This window comes from Lithobates pipiens, unplaced genomic scaffold (genome assembly GCF_037356315.1).
Source record: "Lithobates pipiens isolate NorthernLeopardFrog02 unplaced genomic scaffold, aLitPip1_a1.2 Scaffold_16, whole genome shotgun sequence".
Classification (NCBI taxonomy): domain Eukaryota; kingdom Metazoa; phylum Chordata; class Amphibia; order Anura; family Ranidae; genus Lithobates; species Lithobates pipiens.
This window is the reverse complement of record NW_027507748.1, coordinates 149116882-149136817: the sequence shown is the minus strand read 5'-3', so window position 1 is coordinate 149136817 and position 19936 is coordinate 149116882. Positions and strand designations below refer to the sequence as shown.

The following is a 19936-nucleotide window of genomic DNA, read 5'->3' as shown; positions in this document are numbered from 1 at the left end:
AGCGAACAGTCCGCTCGTGTGTAGGCTTGTTCGTCAAACAAAGTTGCGCGCATGCTCAGAAAGGATTTTCACGCCGAAAGCTATAATGCAGTGTATAGGACGTCGTATTTTTCGTCCCGTCGTACGTGCCGTTCACGTCATCGCGCACGGTTTCAGCAAACTGTTCGTCCGTCGTGTGTGGCCATGTCCGTCCATGCTAAGTTTGAGCGGACTGTTTGCCGAAACTGTTTGACGGACAAAGTTGGGCGAACAGTCCGCGCGTGTGTACGCGGCCTGAAAAGCGTGAATCGTCTCTTACCAAACTTCTACTAACACGCGATAAACTCGAGATCAGCAGAAGGAGCCCAAAGGGTTCCGGACGTGGTTCTGAACTTCCCTTTTCTAGTCCCGTTGTATGCAGCTTATGTCACCGCGTTCTTGGCAACCGGAAATTCCGACAACTTAGTCCGACTGTGGGTATGCAACACCACTTCCAGACTAAATCCGTCGGAATTTATCCGATGGATTTGGTTGTCGGAATGTCCAACCGTGTGTACAAGGGCTTAGAGATGAATTCCTGTTTATGACTCTTCGTCAACACCCTGCTGGGTGAACTTGCTCTGCTGGCATTCCAGGACAAGTGTAATCAGCTTTTAACCATCCAGAAATATCTGATATTAAAACGAAAAAAAAAAAAACATGTTGCCTTCCAACGTACTCCCATACATAACCTGTACAGTTAATCTCCTACACCCCCTGTATACTCTGATTCATTAGCGGTATACCTCCACACCCCCTGTACTCTTCCATTCATTACCCTTACTCCTTAATACACCCACTTTATAACCCCTATTGATCCCCTGTATACCTACATACATCACCAGTATACCTCCACTCATATATATATTTATAAATTATATTGGGTCTAGGATTAAAAGTACCATTTCCGCCTTGCAGATGACACCAAGCTATGCAGTGGAATAACATCCTTACAGGAGGCCTCCAATTTACAAGCCGACCTCAATGCACTGTCTAATTGGGCAACTAAGTGGCAAATGAGGTTTAATGTAGATCAATGTAAAGTTATGCGCTTGGGGGCTAAGAATATGCATGCATCATACATACTAGGAGGGGGGTACAACTGGGGCAATCAATGTTGGATAGAGATCTGGGTGTTTTGGTAGTTCATAAGCTCAATAATAGCATGCAATGTCAAGCTGTGGCTTCCAAAGCGAGCAAACTCCTTTCTTGTATTAAGAGAGGTATGGACTGCAGAGAGAGCAATATCATTTTGCCCCTGTACAAATCATTAGTAATACTTCATCTGGAATTGCAGTTCAGTTTTGGGCATCAGTTCTCAAAAAATGATATCGGGGAACTGGAGAAAGTGCAGAGAAGGGCAACTAAACTAATAAGAGGCATGGAGGAGCTCAGCTATGAGGAAAGATTAGAGGAACTGAATGTATTCTCTCTAGAGAAGAGGAGATTAAGGGGGATATGATCAACATGTACAAATACATAAGTGGTCCAAATAGTGAACTAGACATGTGCAGAACAAAAAAAGTTGGTTTAAATTTGTTTAGTTACCCCCGGCTCCCCTACTATGGAACTGTCATCCTGCACCACCGCCATGTCTGCCTCTCTGTCTGTTGACTGTCCCTTCCCTTCTCTGTCTGTCCCTGCCCTCTTTCCCCCTCCTTTCCCCTTCTCTTTCCCCCCCCCCTTTTTTTATTCCCCTTTTTTTTTTTCTCTATCTCTACCCCCGTTCTTCCTTGATTCTTCCCCTTATACACCTCCGGCGACTCTGGGCTTCCTCCCCTCGTTTAGGAGGAGGAGGCACAGAAACTGTACTCCGCTTCTGTACCCTTTCAATGAGCTCTCATCCCCACTGTTTTTCTTCCTGTTTACTACACGTGGAAGCAAGGACCCCTTATCTACCCTTTGTTTTACCATGTCTTCTTTCATTGCACTACTCGGGTTGTTACTCTCTCTTATACCGGAATGCTTTCTGTACTTATGGCTCTAATTGTTTTTTCTGTTTGTATTGTGGGGTATGCCCCTAACCGGAGATAAATACAATAAACTTTATATTTGAAAAAAAAAATTTGTTTAGTTACATTCATTAAATTCATTTTTTGAAGTTTGTTTAGTTTATTCATTTTCTGATTTGATTTGAATTTGATTCGAATCTGCATTCAAACTTATTCTATTCGAAATTCAAATTTCAGAAGACCGTTATAGGCTTTCTATTTTATTCTATTCTATTGTTTTTTCTATTTTATTTTTTATTTTCTATTCTATTTTAATCTATTCTGTTCGAATTTAAATTTATTCTATTCAAAATACAAATTTCGGAAAATGCTTATATTTTATTCTATTGTTTTTTTTCTATTATATTCTCGTATTTTCCATTCCATTCTAATTTATTCAATTTTCAGAAAATGGTTATATTCTTTATATTTTATTTTATTCTATTATATTGGATTCTATTGTTTTTTTCTATTCTGTTCTAATATTTTCTATTCTATTCTAATTTATTCTATTTAAAATTAGAGTTTTGGAAGAGGGTTATATTCTGTTTTGTTCTATTGTATTCTTTTATTTTCTATTCTAATCTATTTTATTTGAATTCATTCTATTCTAAATATGGTTATATTCTTTCTATTTTAATCTTTTAAATTATATTCTATTGTTTTATTTTCCGTTGTATTCTTTTATACTCTATTCCTTTATTGTCTATTATATTTTATTCTATTCTTTTATTTTCTATTCTATTACTTTATTTTCTATTTTATTTTACTACATTCCTGTTTTCAAATCCGATTGGAATTTCAGTCAAATTTCATTTTGTTATTTTGGATTTGTTACTATTGTAATTCGTATACATCCGAATAACGAAAAGTTTGACCGAATTTCTATTCAGAACTAAAGAAACCGCACATGTCTAGTTTCTGTTTGATCTGCAACTGCCATGATGCTGCGTGTGATCAGTTATGACACCAGACATTTAATGGTCTGACAGTTTGGTCGAGAGCACAACCAAAGTGACAGTTAGCATTACCAGCATGCCGGGAATGCAACTGTGTTTTGAAACTGTTATATTGATGTGTTTAGTTCCACTTTAAAGTGGAACTTTACTTTCTCAATCAACACTGACTATTTCTTTAAGCTGCTATCATTAGTAAATAAATAGGAACAGTGTATCATATTTTTATTATTTAATTTTTAAACTTATTTTTTACATTTCTCTAGTTACTTCCTAGTTTCCAGGCCTAGGCAAAGGATGTCATACATCCCAGGAGTCTTCAGGAGGGGAGGAGGGGTTTTCTCAGCTAAGCGCACCCGTATGCATGCCTGAGCTAAGAGCAGATGGATTCCAGGAAGTACTTACTATATGAACCATCTGACATTTCTCAAGATAGCCACTGCCAGACATTCTGCATTTTTCAAAATAGTCTCCATGCAAAATAAAGCATGGAGACATGGATGGGTGGGGAGTTTGAGCTTATTAAAAATGAATTAAATAGTGTTTTTGGTTTGTGGCGCCAGTGTTAATTTTGTTGACTAAAACATTTTAGTCGACTAAATGAATATTATTTTAGTCGACTAAAAGCAACTAAAACTAAAATGGCATTTTAGTCAAAAGACTAAAATGGGGACTAAAACTAGAATGCAATTTTAGTCAAAAGACTAAGATTAAAACTAAATTGAAATTTGACTTCAAAATGAACACTGGTCTGTAGTAGTGCATGTTCATACCTCAATGCCATAATAAATAACATATTAGATTTTTCACTCCAGTAGTATATAATGAGTTTGGCAATTATAGAGAAATGTTAACTAATGTATTACAATTTAATTACACCTATTAGATTTTAGATGACTAAAATTAGTTTTAATCGACTAAAATGTATTGGAGATTTAGTAGACTAAACACAACTAAAACTAAAATAATTGCAGAAGACTAAAACTAAAATGAAATTTTAGTCCTAAGACTAAAATTAAATCGAAATTTGCTGCCAAAATTAACACCGTGTGGCGCTCAGATAAAACGCAGTCCTGCTTTTGTGTAGGGCCCCTAGGGGGCAATGTGTCAGGTGTTACTCCCCCACATCCCAACATTATTGTTTTCAATTCATTTGTTCCAAATTTGCTCCAGGGAGGGGGCGGGAAGTACTACAGCCATGGCATCAGCTCACTAGCCAGGCGACCACCATTTGCAGAAGGAGGACAGCAATTTCCTTATATCCCTCATGTCAGTTTCCCTTTATCCCTCGGGAAAGTGATACTATTCGGTCGCCCTAGAAATCCCCAGACACAACAGTCCTCCCCACTCCCTCAGCTCCACACACCGCCGCCGTGAATTGAGAGCAGCACACCACGTGACTCTCGTACGTCGCGACGCACAGACACCACTCCGCCACCAAGATGGCCGCCGCCGCCCCTTCACCTGCGGGTCATGTGCTGAGTTCTGTCTAGCCGGGGCAGCTCGCGCTCTATGACCGCCGGGCGGAAGGCGGAACGTCTGTGTGCCTATCGCTCGCCTCCCACGTCTGGCCGATGAGATGGCGGCGGTGCGGGGACTCCGGGTGTTGGTGAAGTCGGCGGCGGCTGGAGTTGTGAACGAGCCGGAGCCCATGGAGGTAGAAGAGGGAGAAGTGGGAGAAGTGGAGGCCGCGCCGGACGCCGCGCAGGGCGGCAGTTCCCCCCGGGAGGTGGTGTCGGTATGTGAGGTGAGGGGGGGGGGATGGGGTTCCAGTATGTCACCTGTGTGTGGTCACCCTCTGCACAGGCCATTCATTGCAGTGTGAGCCCCATGATTGGACATAGGCAGAGCTGTGCCTGGCCTAAGGGGGGCATCTCTCCTCAGGGTAGCTCCTCTAGTCTGCCCCCTAGAGGGGGAGTAGCAGTGTGCACCGATCTTCGTCAGATACACCACATCCACCTAGATCCAGTTCTGGGTTACAGCCTCTGCAAGGTCTGTGTCCCCGATGAGAGGGGGGCCTCATTCACAGACCTGCATCTATGGGACACGTCTTAATCCAAATAAATATATGGAGTCAATCTGAAGCCAAACCTTCCCTTTTTATTTATTTTTTATTTCATTTTAAATATTGTAAGGGAGGGTTATAACCCATGTCAGGTGTCCCATGGGGGGGAGGGGGTTCCTTCACTTCCTGTCTGATAGTCAAAACAGGAAGTGAGAGGAAATTTTACCAAATTGAGGGAATGTCTTATCAGAACTTGATGTGCCCCCCCCCCCCCCCCCAATTGGAACATTCCCCTTCTATTACTGTTGTGGGGACACTCCATAATTTGGGTTTTTTTTTTTTCAGTTTCAAGCTTCGTTCATATCAGTGCGACTTCTGACTTGAGTCACAGAATCGCAAGACAATGGCAGTCATGTTGTTTTCAATGGTGTCTGTTCATAGCAATGCGACTCGGTACAGAGCAATTTGGGGAAAGGGTCCTGTGCTACCTTGAAGCAATTTTGGCTCTATAGAATATGCAAACCACTTCAAAGTTGCACTGCATGATTGCCCTGAAAGTCGGGTCACAATCTGATTGCAGCAGTGTGCATATAGCCTTTAAGTGTTAAAAAATCAACAGTAAAATCAGTCTGTATATGCAGTAAAGCATGCTTGTTATACTCACCATGAAATGTAAGGGGTTAATCTTCTGCATCGTGTAAAAAGGCTGTTTGGTCCTGTCTTCTCTGATCCTCCACTCGCCCCCAATCCATCTGATTGAACGGAGCCTTTTGTGTCACTCTGCACATGCTTAGTTTGGTGTGTATTGCTAGAGTTTTTTTTTTTATCATCTTGGGAGGGTGTATGTGATCAGCACTGTCCAGACAGAGGGTCAGGGGTCCTGCAGCCTCATAGGACAGTCAGAGGAGAATGAAAACTCCTACAAGCTTTTGGTGTCTGTTTATGAAGCAGTTAAATCTATTCACGGCTTCATTCTCGGGCATTCTCAGGAGATCTTTCTCCTCTGTGTACCAGTTTATGAAGCGGAATAGATCACCTCACTGTCGGAGGAGTGAAGCGATCTACAAATGCTTCCAACAGTGCAGAGCGGCCCCTGATACTGGAATCTCGTGAGACTTTACAGTATGAGAAATTCACAACAGAAACACAGAGATTTCAGTTTATTAAGCAGTGATAAATTATCCTCGCTCAATACACTGACAGACCCCTAATATATATATATATATATATATATATATATATATATATATATATATATATATATATAATTATACACACATGGTTACAGTGTTGTGGGGTCTGAACGAGGCATAAGGAAGTTAAAAATCTTCCACTTTCCCCCCTCAGATCCCCCGGGATTCCCTCTTCAGTCCCCTATTCTCCACCTCTGAGCTGGTGAATCGGGGAGTTGAACTCTGACACAGATCGCCAGTGAACCTCTGAGATCACAGCTTGGCCGTTACTGTTTCAGTCAATGAGGATTCACCATGTTTGGAGATAATCGGCAGGAGAACATGTTCAAACACTTCTCCCCAGATTATCTCTGTTTCATAAACAGTTTATGGACTGCTGATCACTTTTTCATAAACAAACACCTTAACCAGACACTGGGAGAAGTCACAAGACTGCTATATACTGCTGATGAGAAAAGATGTTTAGCAGTTTATATTTACTAAAATATTTGCATTTCCATGTTGTGTGGGAGACCAGATATAGTAAATGCAGGGTCCTGGGTTTAGGAACACTTTAAAGCGGTTCTTCACCCTAAAGGGGAAGTTCCGCTATTCTGATCCCCCCCCCGTTGTGTTCTGGGAAACACACAGTTCCCAGAGGCACAGCGGGGGACCATAAGAGACGTGCAGCGCGACTCGCGCATGCGCAGTAGGGAACCGGGCAGTGAAGCCGTCATGCTTCACTTCCCGATTCCCTGACAGAGGATGGCAGCGGTGGCAGCAGCGAGACGAGCGATCGCTCGTCATCTGCCGCCGACATCGCTGGAACCTGGGACAGGTAAGTGTGATTTTATTAAAAGTCAGCAGCTGCAATATTAGTAGCTGCTGGCTTTTAATATTTTTTTTTTAGGTGCAGCTCCTCTTTAAACGATCACCTTGTAAAACAAGCTATTTGGTTTAAAATAGAAATGAAAGGCAAAACCTTTGTATAGATGTAAACAAAAAAAACATAAATACAGTTTATTTTCCTTTTATTTTTTTAATTTTTTTGTGTGATCACATTCCCTCTGTATTCAGCTGCATAAGAGCTAAGGAAAGGAGAAGCAGCAGCATACTGAGCTTCCCAGTGAATGGCTGTAGGGCGTGTCAGGACAAGTCTGATCATTGGAGGAGAGCAGGCTGAGTTCCCAGCATAGCTAGAGAACTGATCATGGTGTTCTCTCCTGCATAGCCTGGTCAGTTATTTTTTATTTTTTTGATTAAACGAAAATCGTATGATTTTCTATTTTACAAGAATTGTCCCTTCAGATAATTTTGCATGAACTGTCCAGATCGGCTTGCAAAAGCTGTGTATGAATGATCAGATTATCGTACGATCACTTCAAAAGGGGCATTTTTGTCCTATTTTCTGATCTTGTCTACTAGGCTTAAGGCCGGGTTCACACCGCTGCGATGCGGGAACGCCGCAAATCCGCGGCGTTTTCCCGCATCGCATTACTCCCGCCGGCAGTTCACACTGCCCTATGCGGACGGCTGGGAGTGTCAATGATATGTTAATGACACCCCCAGATCCGTCCGCATATCGCAGTGCGATCTGCCGACTCGCACAGGAATCGGATCGCATGGTGTGAACCCCCATGCGATCCGATTCTGTTGCGGACCAAAAAAAGGGTCCCGTGTGAGTTTGCTGCGGGACCGATGCGATTCAGCCATACTATCTGTATGGCTGAACTCGCATCGCTACGGAGATCGGATGTGATTTGCGGTGCGAATCACATCCGGATCTCCCCCCGCAGCAGTGTGAACCCAGCCTAAAGGAGAAGTACTGCTAAAGCTTATTTGGCTGTACTTCTGTGGATCACAGGAGTGCAGCTCATTCTGCAGTCCTGTGATGCATTTTCAGCAAACATTGTGATGAAGCCCGCTGACGTCACAGAGGTGGTCCAGGCTCAGGAAAGGTTGTGACCATATGGTCGGGATCCACCCACATGCCTAAAACTGCACCTGGCTCAGCCAGCAGCTGAGAGGCTGAGCCGGCCACTCCAGTGAGCGTGGGGGCAGAGCAGAGAGTTGATGACTTAACAGTCATCTGTTTAGGGAGCTGTGAGAACTGAGTGATCAGCTGTGTTGATCGCTTGGTTCTCAGGCAGAGGACAGGTGCAGCATTGGAACAATGCTGCATCCACCTAGGTAAGTCTGATTTAAAAAATAAACCATTCCTTTCTCGTTTAACTAATAATGGTAAATGAGACAAATAGAAGGGGTGAATCTCCCTATCTGGGGGCACAGAAAACAAATTTGAACTAAACAAATTCATCTCCACTCTATCCGAAAGTTAAAAAAAAAAAAAATGCTTTCAGTTATACAACCCCAATTCCAGAAGTACACTGCTGCTGTTAAACGGACATTTAGGAGCAGTTGGGCATTTTTTTTTTTTAACTGCTCCTGAACTCTTCTGTTATCTTATCCGTACACAGGGTGGTTTACAGTTGTTTCTAGGCAGTTGCGATTAGAGTATTTTTTTGGAACACAAAAAAAGGCTCAGAAACTGAGTTTAGAGGCATTTCAAGCGCTAACATGGTAACTCGCGTTCAGCCGCATTTTGTTTACAGACCATTTTGGCTATTTTGAAAATATATATTGTTGTGTTATATTATGTGTTATGTATTTTTGGAAGTATTTCTGAGCTCATGCAGTGATGTCCATCACATAATCGTGCTAGTTTTTAATGTAGTGCCATCTGGGGGCTGTAGATCACGGGCATCCAATATTGCATTTCTGCATTGTCCTTTGCTCAGATTTCTCCAGATTCTTGGAATCTTTTGATATGATGATATACTTTATCGGTGTTATACACCGATAGTGTACCTCGGAGGGGAAGGAGGGGGGCGAGTGCCGGCGGAATTCAGAGCTGTCATCTTCTGCTTACTTGGCTCTCAGGTCACATACAGTCCTGCCACTGACATTGGCTCACTGATTTCCAACATTGGTGAGGCTGCAGATGAGCATTGAGTCGAAAAATGGGCATGGACCAGGCTGCATTAATGAGATGGGCTCCAGATGGGTATTGATCAGGCTGCATTGATGGGAGATGAGGAGGCTGCAGATGGGCACTAATCAGGCTGCATTGATGTGCACTGACCCTTATTTTAATTCAAAGTTGTTTATAGAATGTTTTTTTTTTTTCCCCCAAAACTTCCCTCTTAAAATGAAGGTGCGCGCATGTTCATGTTATACGCCGTTACATACGGTAGTTAAAGTCTTTGAAACTTTACATTGAAATCCGTTCTATAATCATTAGGTGCAGCTTTTCACAGATTGGTGAACTTCTGTAAATTTTTATTTCTACGACACTCTGACTCTCTCTAAGATGCTCTTTTTATACCCAATGTTACTGACCTGTTGTCAATTAACTAAAGTGGCTGCAAAATGTTCTAGTTATTCCTTGGTAGTACTACTTACTTTGTAGGCTTTTTGTTGCCCTGTCCCAACTGTTTTGAGATGTGTTGCTGCCATCAATTTCAACTTTTTTTTATTTTTTTTATATAGATTTTACAGTGTCCCTACTTTTTTGGACCTGGGTTTGTACTTTAAGGGCCAGTTCGTGATGTGAGGAAGCCCGTACCGTGCGCAGGTGCCACTGTATTGTTAATGGCATCACAAATGTAGTCCGTTTACAGGCACTAAATTGCATGGTGGCGTAGTACTATGCGGTTTGATATAGTTTGTTTTAATAAAGTAGTGCTTCACCCACATGCCTGAAATGGCACCTGGCTCAGCCTTTTGGCAAGCAGCTGGGAGCCTGAACCGGCCACTCCAGTGAGTGTGGGGTCTTAGAAGACTTCAGGGCCAGTCACAGACAGCAGTAGGCACCTAGCTGTGAAGCCGCAAACTGTCACAGCTGGGTGCCCATAGTAGAGATGCTGGCGCCACCAAGAGAGAACACGGCTGTCGAGAGTATACCGGTGGACTGTGGGACAGGTGAGTGGCTGTTTATTAAGTCAGCAGCTCCAGCTGCTGACTTTTAATAAACAAATGACTGGAACTCCGCTTTAAGGATGGTGATCATATGAAGCCATTTATTATCACATATTTGTTTGGCTCATTTGATAACAGAAATCACCCAAATGGTCCTGATCAAACGTTTACATACTCTGGAATGTTTGGCCTTAGTACAGACACACAGGTTAAAATGGCATTTAAGTCTCGGTTCACATATATGTGATATGGGAACCAGGGATTCCAGTGCGGGATCCCGCATCGCATGTTATCTGCCGGCGGTTCACAGCTGCGAACCGCTGCAGGGGTCAATGAAAAATGAACACCCCCCCCCCCCCCCCAGATTGGATCGCAGGGCGAACAGCCAAATGGTGCAGGAATCGAATTGCATAGGTGTGGACATCTATGCGATCTGATTCCAGCGCGGACCAAAAAAAGTGTCCTGCACCATTTTGGTGCAAATTCAGCCATACAATCTGTATGGCTGAACTTCGCATCGCACAGACATTACATGTGATCTGCACAGCGGTGCGAATCACATGCAGTGTCTAACATCACACCAGCGTGAACCCAGACTAAAGGTTGATTTCCCACATCTGTGGCTTTTTAAATTGCAATTAATGTCTGTGTATAAATAGTCAATGAGTTTGTTGGCCCTCATGTGGATGCACTGAGCAGGCTAAGCTATGGGGAGCAGAAGAGCTATACCTAAACTTGGCTTGGTATCAAGAGATCCCCAAAGTTTCCACTTCTTAATACAGGGCTCGACAAACCCCAGGCGCCAGGTCGCCAATGCGACCAGAAATCGCAACCTGGTGCCTAAGCTGCCACCAGCCCACTCACTATTGATGCCCCAGACATGCAGCAGCATTAATACTGACTGCCGTCCTCCTCCCTCCTCCACACTCAGCGGTGCCGCGCAAAGTGCGTGAAACTGACAAGCAATGAAGAGAGGAGGATCTGTCAGATTTCAGCCTGATGTCGGTGTGGGCGGTGTTTGATAGCTGCTGAGTACCGCCCACCCCGGCCGGGACCCGCCCACCCCGATATCAAGCTCAAATCTGACATATCCGCCTCTCTGTTACTTGTCAGTTTCACACCCTGGCTGGGTACCACCCATTCCGACATTAAGCTTAATTCTGACAGCTCCTCTATTACATTTCAGTAACAGAGTGCTCCGTGTAAAACCTGCCAGTGCCAGCGCCAATCAATACCACCTGCCACCACCAACCAGTGCCACCTGCCACCACCAATCAGTGCCACCTACCAGTTCCAAACCAGTGTCACCTGCCAATGCCAGCCAGTGTCACCTGCCAATGCCATCTGGCAGTCCCACGTGCCTGCCAGTGCCAGCCAGTGCCACCGCCAATCAGTGCCACCGCCAACCAGTGCCACCTGCCAACACCAACCAGTGCCACCACCAACCAGTGCCATCTGCCACCGCCAACTAGTGCCACCGCCAGCCAGTGCCACCTGCCACCGCCAGCCAGTGCCACCGCCAACCAGTGCCATTACCAATCAGTGCCACCTGCTAGTGCCACCGCTAATCAGTGCCAACTAGTGCCACCGCCAATCAGTGCCACCTGCCAACACCAACCAGTGCCACCTGCCAACCCGTGCCATGTGCCACCGCCAACTAGTGCCACCGCCGGTGCCATCTGGCAGTTCCACGTGCCACCCGCCAGTGGCAACCAGTGCCACCTGCCGGTGCCATCTGGCAGTTCCACGTGCCACCTGCCAGTGGCAGCCAGTGCCACCTGCCAGTGGCAGCCAGTTCCATCTGTTGCCAGCCTTACTCTTTCTGGTCAGCCCATAACCCTGATGTAACAGCGTTTTAATGGAGTTATTGACTGGGTGCTCCATTGTGAGTTAGGGATAGGGGGTGAAAATGAGTGGCCTTACCCCGGGAGCTGACAATCCATACCACTCTAAAAACAAAACAAAAAAAACTGTCTCCTAACTTTTTTAACTGGCTCCTAAATTCAAAGCAAATTTGTCAACCCCTGTCTTAATAAGTGAACAGTACTGACTGGCACATTGAAAGCTTTGGAGATAATTTTTTTAATATCCTTTTCCATCTTTATAAAGTTCCATTACCTTGTTACACAGGTCTTTTGACAGTTTTTCTTCTGCTCCCCCTTCTCAGTGAATTCACGTAAGAGCTGACAAACTCGCTGACTATTGATTTGGCAAAAAAAAATAAAAAATTATATATAATTGATGCACAGACACTAATTTTGCAATTAAAAAAGCCTCAAATGTGGAAAATTAAAGTGGTTAAGCCACTCTAACCTGTATACACCATCAGCACTGCCTCCCGTTGCAGTATCCCCCTTTGTGTGGGATTTATAAAAATAAATGCTGCAAATACCTAATTTCACTGCCAAGATTGCAATCACATGACCGGCCAGCTCTCTCCTTTACTCCTCTGAAAGATGCAGCATGTGGGGCTGAGATTCCCCTGCTGTTGTCAGTCTGGAGGTGGAGGAGGAGAGAGCTGGCTGGTCATGTAATCACAATCTGGGCTCTTAAATGAGGTATTTATAAATCGTTTAAAGAGGGGGACACTGCAATAGGAGGAAGTGCTCATGGTGTATACAGGTTAGTGTTATGAGAGCGGGGGTGGCACACACAGAGGGGAGGGGGGAGACGACACAGAAGCATAGAAGATAGCAGGCTGCTGATGACAGAGGCACGTAAACTGACCAAGGTGTCAGGGCTCAGCAGCCATGATACACCATGATCAGTTTACAGAGGGGTGGGGAGAAACTGGCAGGATCAGCCAGGTTTTTCTAGGTGTTACAGGGGGCCAAATGACATAGGACAAGCACTGTCATATAACATGATTTAAAAGAGCAGGATCCTTATTCCTTGTTAACCCAAAAAAACACAAAAAAAGCTTAAAACCTTGTAATTGCCATTTTAACCTCTTGTGTCAATACCAAGGCCAAACATTCCAGAATATGTTAAACGTTTCATCAGAGCCATTTGGGTGATTTCTGTTGTTCTGATTTAAAAAGGAGCCAAACAACTATGTGATGATGGCTTTAAATGATCATTATCCTTAAAGCATTAACCTTAAATTCCGAATGCCGCGGTTCTGCCCGTGATTCGGAAACGCTGCAGATTGCAGGATGCCCTTGCTATCCCCGCTGTTTTGAATGGCATCAGATTGTGGCATGATTGTCGCCCGACGTATCGCTGTAAAAATGCACAGAATCACGTGACACACAAAACAAGGCAACTTCTTTTTGGGAATCGGGCGTCCGGCTATTCTGCCTTTACCTCGATTCCTAGGCGACAGTCGTGCCAAAATCACGCAGCTATTTGATGCCATTTAAAATGGTGTGGAACGCAAGAGCGTTTGTAGCGTTTCCTAATCACAGGCAGAAACACGGCGGTTCCTCTCGCAAAACGGAGCGCCAAGGTATGAATGGAGCCTAAGGCATGAATAACAGTACTGTGCTTGTGCTGTGTAATTTAGCCCCCTGTATCACCTGAAACACCTGGCTGATCTTGCCAGTTTCTGCCCCCCCCCCCTTTGTAAACTGACCACAGTAAATCATGGCTGCTGAGCCCTGACACCGTGGCCAGTTTACATGCGGGTGCAATTTTGAAGTATGACATGTTGGGTATCATGTTGGTGCACCTGTTCTTTCTTTTATTTGTCATCTCAGAGTGTTTGCTTCTATTCTAAAGGTTGCGACCTACGGTGCTTCCCTATGAACTTATTTTTCTGACGCCCCCCCGGAAGCGCAACAGACCAGTTTGAAGACATACATAGAATTTAAACGGGTACATTAATAAATTCATATTAATTTTAATTCATGATATTAAAAGGTCGAATAGAATTGGTTATAAAAAGATAGATCTATTTATACAAAAAAATCAGTTTTGGACCCAGTGCATCCTGCATTTTTGGTTTCGGCACCAAAATTTCCCATTCGGTGCGCCTCTGGTATTTAGCAGTTTATATTTACTAAAATAATTGCATTTCCATGTACTGTGGGAGTTCAGATATAGTGAATCCTGGGTTTAGTAACACTTTAAGTGGTCAACACCTTATACCGGTCATATACATAAGATGGCTGTTGTCCAATTTGGGTAGACCTACATTCTGACATCTCTGGGCAACACAAGATACCCCTGGCTGATCTTAGGAGGCTGAATTGCGGAAGTTTGAGCTCTCCCCAAGATGTTTTTTGCTGGAAGTGTCTGGCTGTTTTTTGTTTCCATTTTCCACAGTTGTAAACGTGTAATCCCAGCAAACCAAGAAAGGGGCCTCAGGGAAATGGATCGCAAGGAAATGACCAAACACTACTGTAATTTTTAGCCATCTTTGAGTTGGTCAAGGAGTTAAAAAGATTGTCACATGAGCCATCCAGTTTGAAACTGATCAACAGTTTAAAAAAAGAAAGAAAAAAAAAAATCTGGTTTGTGTGCACACTAAAGTTAGGCATACATGGCTAGATTTCTCTCATTCAGCCACGTGGATAGAGAAGTCAGCACTGCTGGTTATTGTATTCAAGCAGCCTCTACAGCTGCTTGAATACCTAAACAGTCACTTCACTGGTGGATGTAGTGAGCGTTCAGCTCTCAATTTTCCACCCAGCTCATTCGATTTTTATAAATTCTTTCTTTTAGAAATTTTAGCAAAATACAGTATGCTGTGAAAAAGGAAAAAAAATGCTGCCACATTATAGAGGAAGACCCCAAACATTATATAGTCCTAAGCAAACAAAACGTAATGAGAAGTTCCTACATATACAAATGAACAGATATAGTGCACGTGTAAAAGGTACACATTGCCAGGGTTCACCTCTTTCTTGTTATTGAGACTGCATTGCGCAGTTCAAGTTGGAATTGAAAAAAACTGAAAAACAAAAAGTATGATGGGAGAGGAACGGGGGGCACACAATCGGGTTTATCTGCCAAATCCAAAACAGGCAGTTCCTAGAGCAGGGGTAGGCAACCTCGGACCTCCTTCAACTGAGTCCCATGAGACATTGCAAGACCTTGACGATCACAGGCATGACTCCTAGGGGCAGAGGTATGATGGGATTTGTAGTTTCACCACAGATGGAGGGCTGAGGTTGCCTACCCCTGCCCTAGAGCAAAAATAATCTTCCAAGTGTGGAAACGTTCAGTTCTACACTCATTCGATTTTGAAATCAAGTTTTGTCAAGGCTGCTGGCTTTTCTGTGATTAGAGAATTAAGATTCTGAGGTTCTTTCACACGACCTCCAATCACAGCATTGCCTTGCATTCAGTGAATAGAGGCTTTTTTTCAAATGGAGGAGGCTTCACCCCTCAGTAATGATATTTTATGCATGTCCACCCAAGTTACAACCTGGTGTCTGTTAGAGCTGCACGATTCTGGCTAAAATGAGAATCAAAATTTTTTGGGCTTAGAAGATAATCACGTTTCTCTCACGATTCTCGCGGCGTATCATCTTTCACATTAAAACAAAAAAAACTAACTTTACTGTTTTAATTTTTTTTATTTAAGTGTATTTTTTCCCAAAAAAATACATTTGAAAGACTGCTGGGCAAATACAGTGTGACATAAAATATTGCAGCAATTGCCATTTTATTCCCTAGGGTCTCTGATAATACACACACACACACACACACACACACACACACACACACACACACACACACACACACACACACACACACACACACAATGTTTGGGGGTTCCAAGTAATTTTCTAGCAAAAAATATTGATTTTTAACTTGACCACTTCGCATCCAGGCCAATTCTGACATTTCTCTCCTACGTGCAAAATTCATAGTTTTTGCTAGAAAATTACATAGAACCCCAAACATTATTTTTTTTTTTTTAGCAAAGACCCTAGAGAATACAATGGCGGTTGTTGCAACTTTTTAATATCACACGGTATTTGTGCAGGAATTTTTCAAACACGTTTTTTTAAGAGAAAAAAACAGTCTCAAGCTTTCAAAAAAAAAACCAGTAAAGTTAGCCCAATTTTTTTGCATAATGTGAAAGATGAAGATACGCCGAGTAAATAGATACCCAACATGCCACACTTCAAAATTGCACACACTCGTGGAATGGCACCAAACTTTGGTATTTAAAAATCCCCATAGGCGACGCTTTATTGTTAATTTTACTTTTATTTTTTTATTTTTATTTTTTTTTAAAGGTGTTTATTTTAAAATTTTTGAACATACATAAAGCATATAAAGCAAACAGTACACATGTCAAAGAGTCTCCCTCAAGAGGTGAATACAGAGGCATCGATGAAGATACCCCGCTGGAGTAAACCAAACTGTTACCATTATATGCTTAAACACAGAAAAACCCCAACAAAACAAAGACACAACAACAGACATACCAACATTCCCGCACACACACCCATCACACTCACACCTGTCACCGTCCCACTGTGCAGTATCAATTTAACATAAATAGCTGCCACATAAGGTCATACAATAGCTGATTACCACCCTGTTTCGTCCCCCCCCATACTTTTATTTTTTTAGTTTGACACTTAAAAAAAAAAAAAAAAAAAAATGTATTACTTTTATTCATATTACAAGGAATGTAAACATCCCTTGTAATAGGAATATGGCATGATCGGACCTATTTACCATGAGATATGGGGTCAATAAGACCCCCACATCTCACCTCTAGGCTGGGAAGCCTAAAAAAAAAAAAATGATCACGGTTTCCCAGCCAAGGCGGCGCCGTTACTATGAATGCAGAGGCCGGGCGTGGCGTCATAACATCACGCCCGGCCTCCTAACGATCATAGAGACTCCGGGGACCATCTGGTCCACCGGAAACCTCTATACCATCCGGGGGCTGGCGGATCCTGTGACCGATGGAAGCGGTGAGTCGGTAGAAGCACCGGAGGGGGGGGGGGGGGGCGTCCCCTGCTGCCGCCCATAAGAACGATCAAGCGGCGGAACAGCCGATATGATCGTTCTTATGGTGCAGGGAAACGCCGGCTGAAAATGCCGGTATCTGATGTCTGTAGCCTCAGACATCATTCAGATATAACACCACAAAGCCCACAACGTCATATGATGTACCTTGGGCGCCAAGTGGTTAAAGAAGTGTCAGAAAGATTTAGCCTTTAAGTGGTTAAACTTCCTGCATTTACCCTGGTTGAAAGCTTGGCAGACTGCCCAGATTATTTGTTCACACAAGAAGTTCTTTCCTTTTGATCTAAAAAGTAAGTGTTAGTTACAATGTTTCAAGTTCTACACTTGGCAGATTGCCCGGGATGCTTTCTTTTGACAGCTGACTGAGCAGATAATCTCTCCACTTGTTTATATGAAAGAATTGCCTACTCTCAGCAAACAGATCCTAAGGGGCGGGGTGAATCGAGATCGTGCTTTTTTAACGATTAATGGTGCAGCTCTAGTGTTTGTGCAGCTTTTCAATAAATGCCTATTCAATCAAAAGTATCAGTAACACTACGCTGATCCCAGCGCTCAAACAGATAGAGTTGATACATTATAAGAGCAAATATCAAATAAGAAATAATCATCCCAGCATTAACAGCGCTAACAAAAAATAACTAGAAGTATTTAGTGCAATTAAGGGGCATTATAATCCCACACATAAACATCAATTCATATGTGACAAGAGTCCAAAAAAGTCCTTGGGATAGATGTGTTGCTCCGTGACCTCTCAGAATCATAGGGAAGCCTCAACGCCTGAATACCATCACCAAAAGAAACCTTGTGCTCAAGTAGTCCCCGTTGGTAATGCACTTACCACAAAGGAGCTATAAAATTGGCTTTTATCTCCAAACAATCTTAGATGGACTGCTATCCTGGAATCAAATCCTTCATGGGACAATACCAATGGGAGACCAGAACCTGATGTCTCCTTATAGTGTGGGATAGGCTCTTGTCTCTGTTTTATAACGATTGTTTTAGGATGGCTCATACAGTACACCATGCAAAAAAAGAGAGGGGGAACCTGCATAGCGTAATACTGTTTTTTTTTATTTGGGAACACACCCACAAACAATATAAAATATGCTTACAAGAAAATCAGATAAAATCAGCAGTGTGAACATTGAGACTGTACTGCACAACGCATGTCACTTTCGCCGCTTCTTGGTGTTGGTAGCCCTGATGAGACCTGAGATGATGCACACTGAGACTGACAGAGTAGTTGCTTGGTCATATGTATTTCGTCATCACGTAGTCTTTGGCGCGCGTGGCCACGCAGCACAGCTCACCCTCCTATATACACCTGGCAAGCAAAAAGTTAACTCTCCATCCTCCAGAGCGCCAGGCGCCAGCATGGACCAAATGGTAGCCAGTGTCAGTTAGCACACTGCAGCCCTTACAAATCATCGAGACTGCAGAAGTGTGCACATAAAGAACATCGCCTGTCACACTCCGCAATCCCCACGCAGCCAACACTGCAAAGAAAGACACAGCGTTAAGCAATGCTGACTTAATAAAACCATATAAAAAAAAAAAATACTTTAAAATGATTGCACGGTGGCAACCAATTCCATACACATCCTTGCATGCATGAAACAGCCGCCACCCTATCTCTAGTATGTCTGTAACCACACAAACTATGCAGTACCCATACTTAACACATGGGCAGATAAAAAAAAAAAAACACAAATTGCTGCAAAAACGCACTACATGCTTTTCTGCAGCTTCACCATTTAAGTATACTGAACCAAAAAAAGCACCGTTTTGCAAAAGGTCCTTGACCCTTTCCAAATACGCAGCAGCTGGAAAAAGCATATATGTGAACGTTAAATGAACTGTAGTGTGTTTCTGCAAAAAGCGCCAAAAAACACATATGGGTGGGAACCAGGCCAAAGACATTTAGTAACATAATGGAGTAAAAAAAAGCCCTTCATAGTACAAAAAGAGCAAATAATTGCTACTGTAAGGTCGGGTTCACACCGCTGCGATGCGGGAACGCCGCGAATACACGGCGTTTTCCCGCATCACTCCCGCCGGCAGTTCACACTGCCCTATGCGAACGGCTGGGAGTGTCAATGATATGTTAATGACACCCCCAGATCCGTCCGCATATCGCAGTGCGATCTGCCGACTCGCACAGGAATCGGATCGCATGGTGTGAACACCCATGCGATCCGATTCTGTTGCGGACCAAAAAAAGGGTCCCGTGCGAGTTTGCTGCGGGAGCGATGCGAATTCAGCCATACTATCTGTATGGCTGAACTCGCATCGCTACGGAGATCGGATGTGATTTGCGGTGCGAATCACATCCGGATCTCCCCCCGCAGCGGTGTGAACCCAGCCTAAGGGGTTCGTTTTTTTTACTGTGCAACAGTGAAAGTAATATTTACAGTAATGGTTATTTGCTCTTTTTTGTACTAATAAAGGGTTAATTTTAGTTTTTTTTTTTTTTTTTTTTTCAACCCCATTATGTTACTGGCCGATTAATCGGCTATGATAATAGTATTCGACAACTAATCGATTATAAAATTCATCAATTAGTTGTTTCGGCCCTAGTTGGCATGCTTTACATTTCCTACAGGCATAAAAACTGTCTCGGTCCCAGAACATCTGAGGGCTGGTGGGAGGATCAAGAACCCTTTTTTACTACTTTTGTCTCCAAAAGAGGACGTCCTCCTTGAACTAGCCTCCTTTGAGAGTGGCCCTGGTGAATTTTTAGGCTAGGTGTTATAGGAAGTATGATTTCATCTCGCATATGATAACCGCCATAGTGTGATTTCATCTCATAAATAATTGTTTATATTTACCTATTGCACATTTTTAAAGCGGAGGTTCACCCTAAAGTGGACCTTCCGCTCA

At 43.3% G+C, this 19936-nt stretch overlaps 1 protein-coding gene across 1 annotated transcript in view; it reads left to right on the top strand.

Annotated features, from left to right (window-relative positions):
• Positions 1–4380: 4380 nt before the first annotated feature.
• The window catches only part of NCBP3 (nuclear cap binding subunit 3), a 103306-nt gene continuing 87750 nt past the window's right edge, over positions 4381–19936 (top strand). The window contains 2 exon segments of the mRNA XM_077480599.1: positions 4381–4531; positions 4533–4703. Of these exon segments, the coding sequence (XP_077336725.1) occupies positions 4478–4531; positions 4533–4703 (225 nt within the window). The 5' untranslated portion in view covers positions 4381–4477.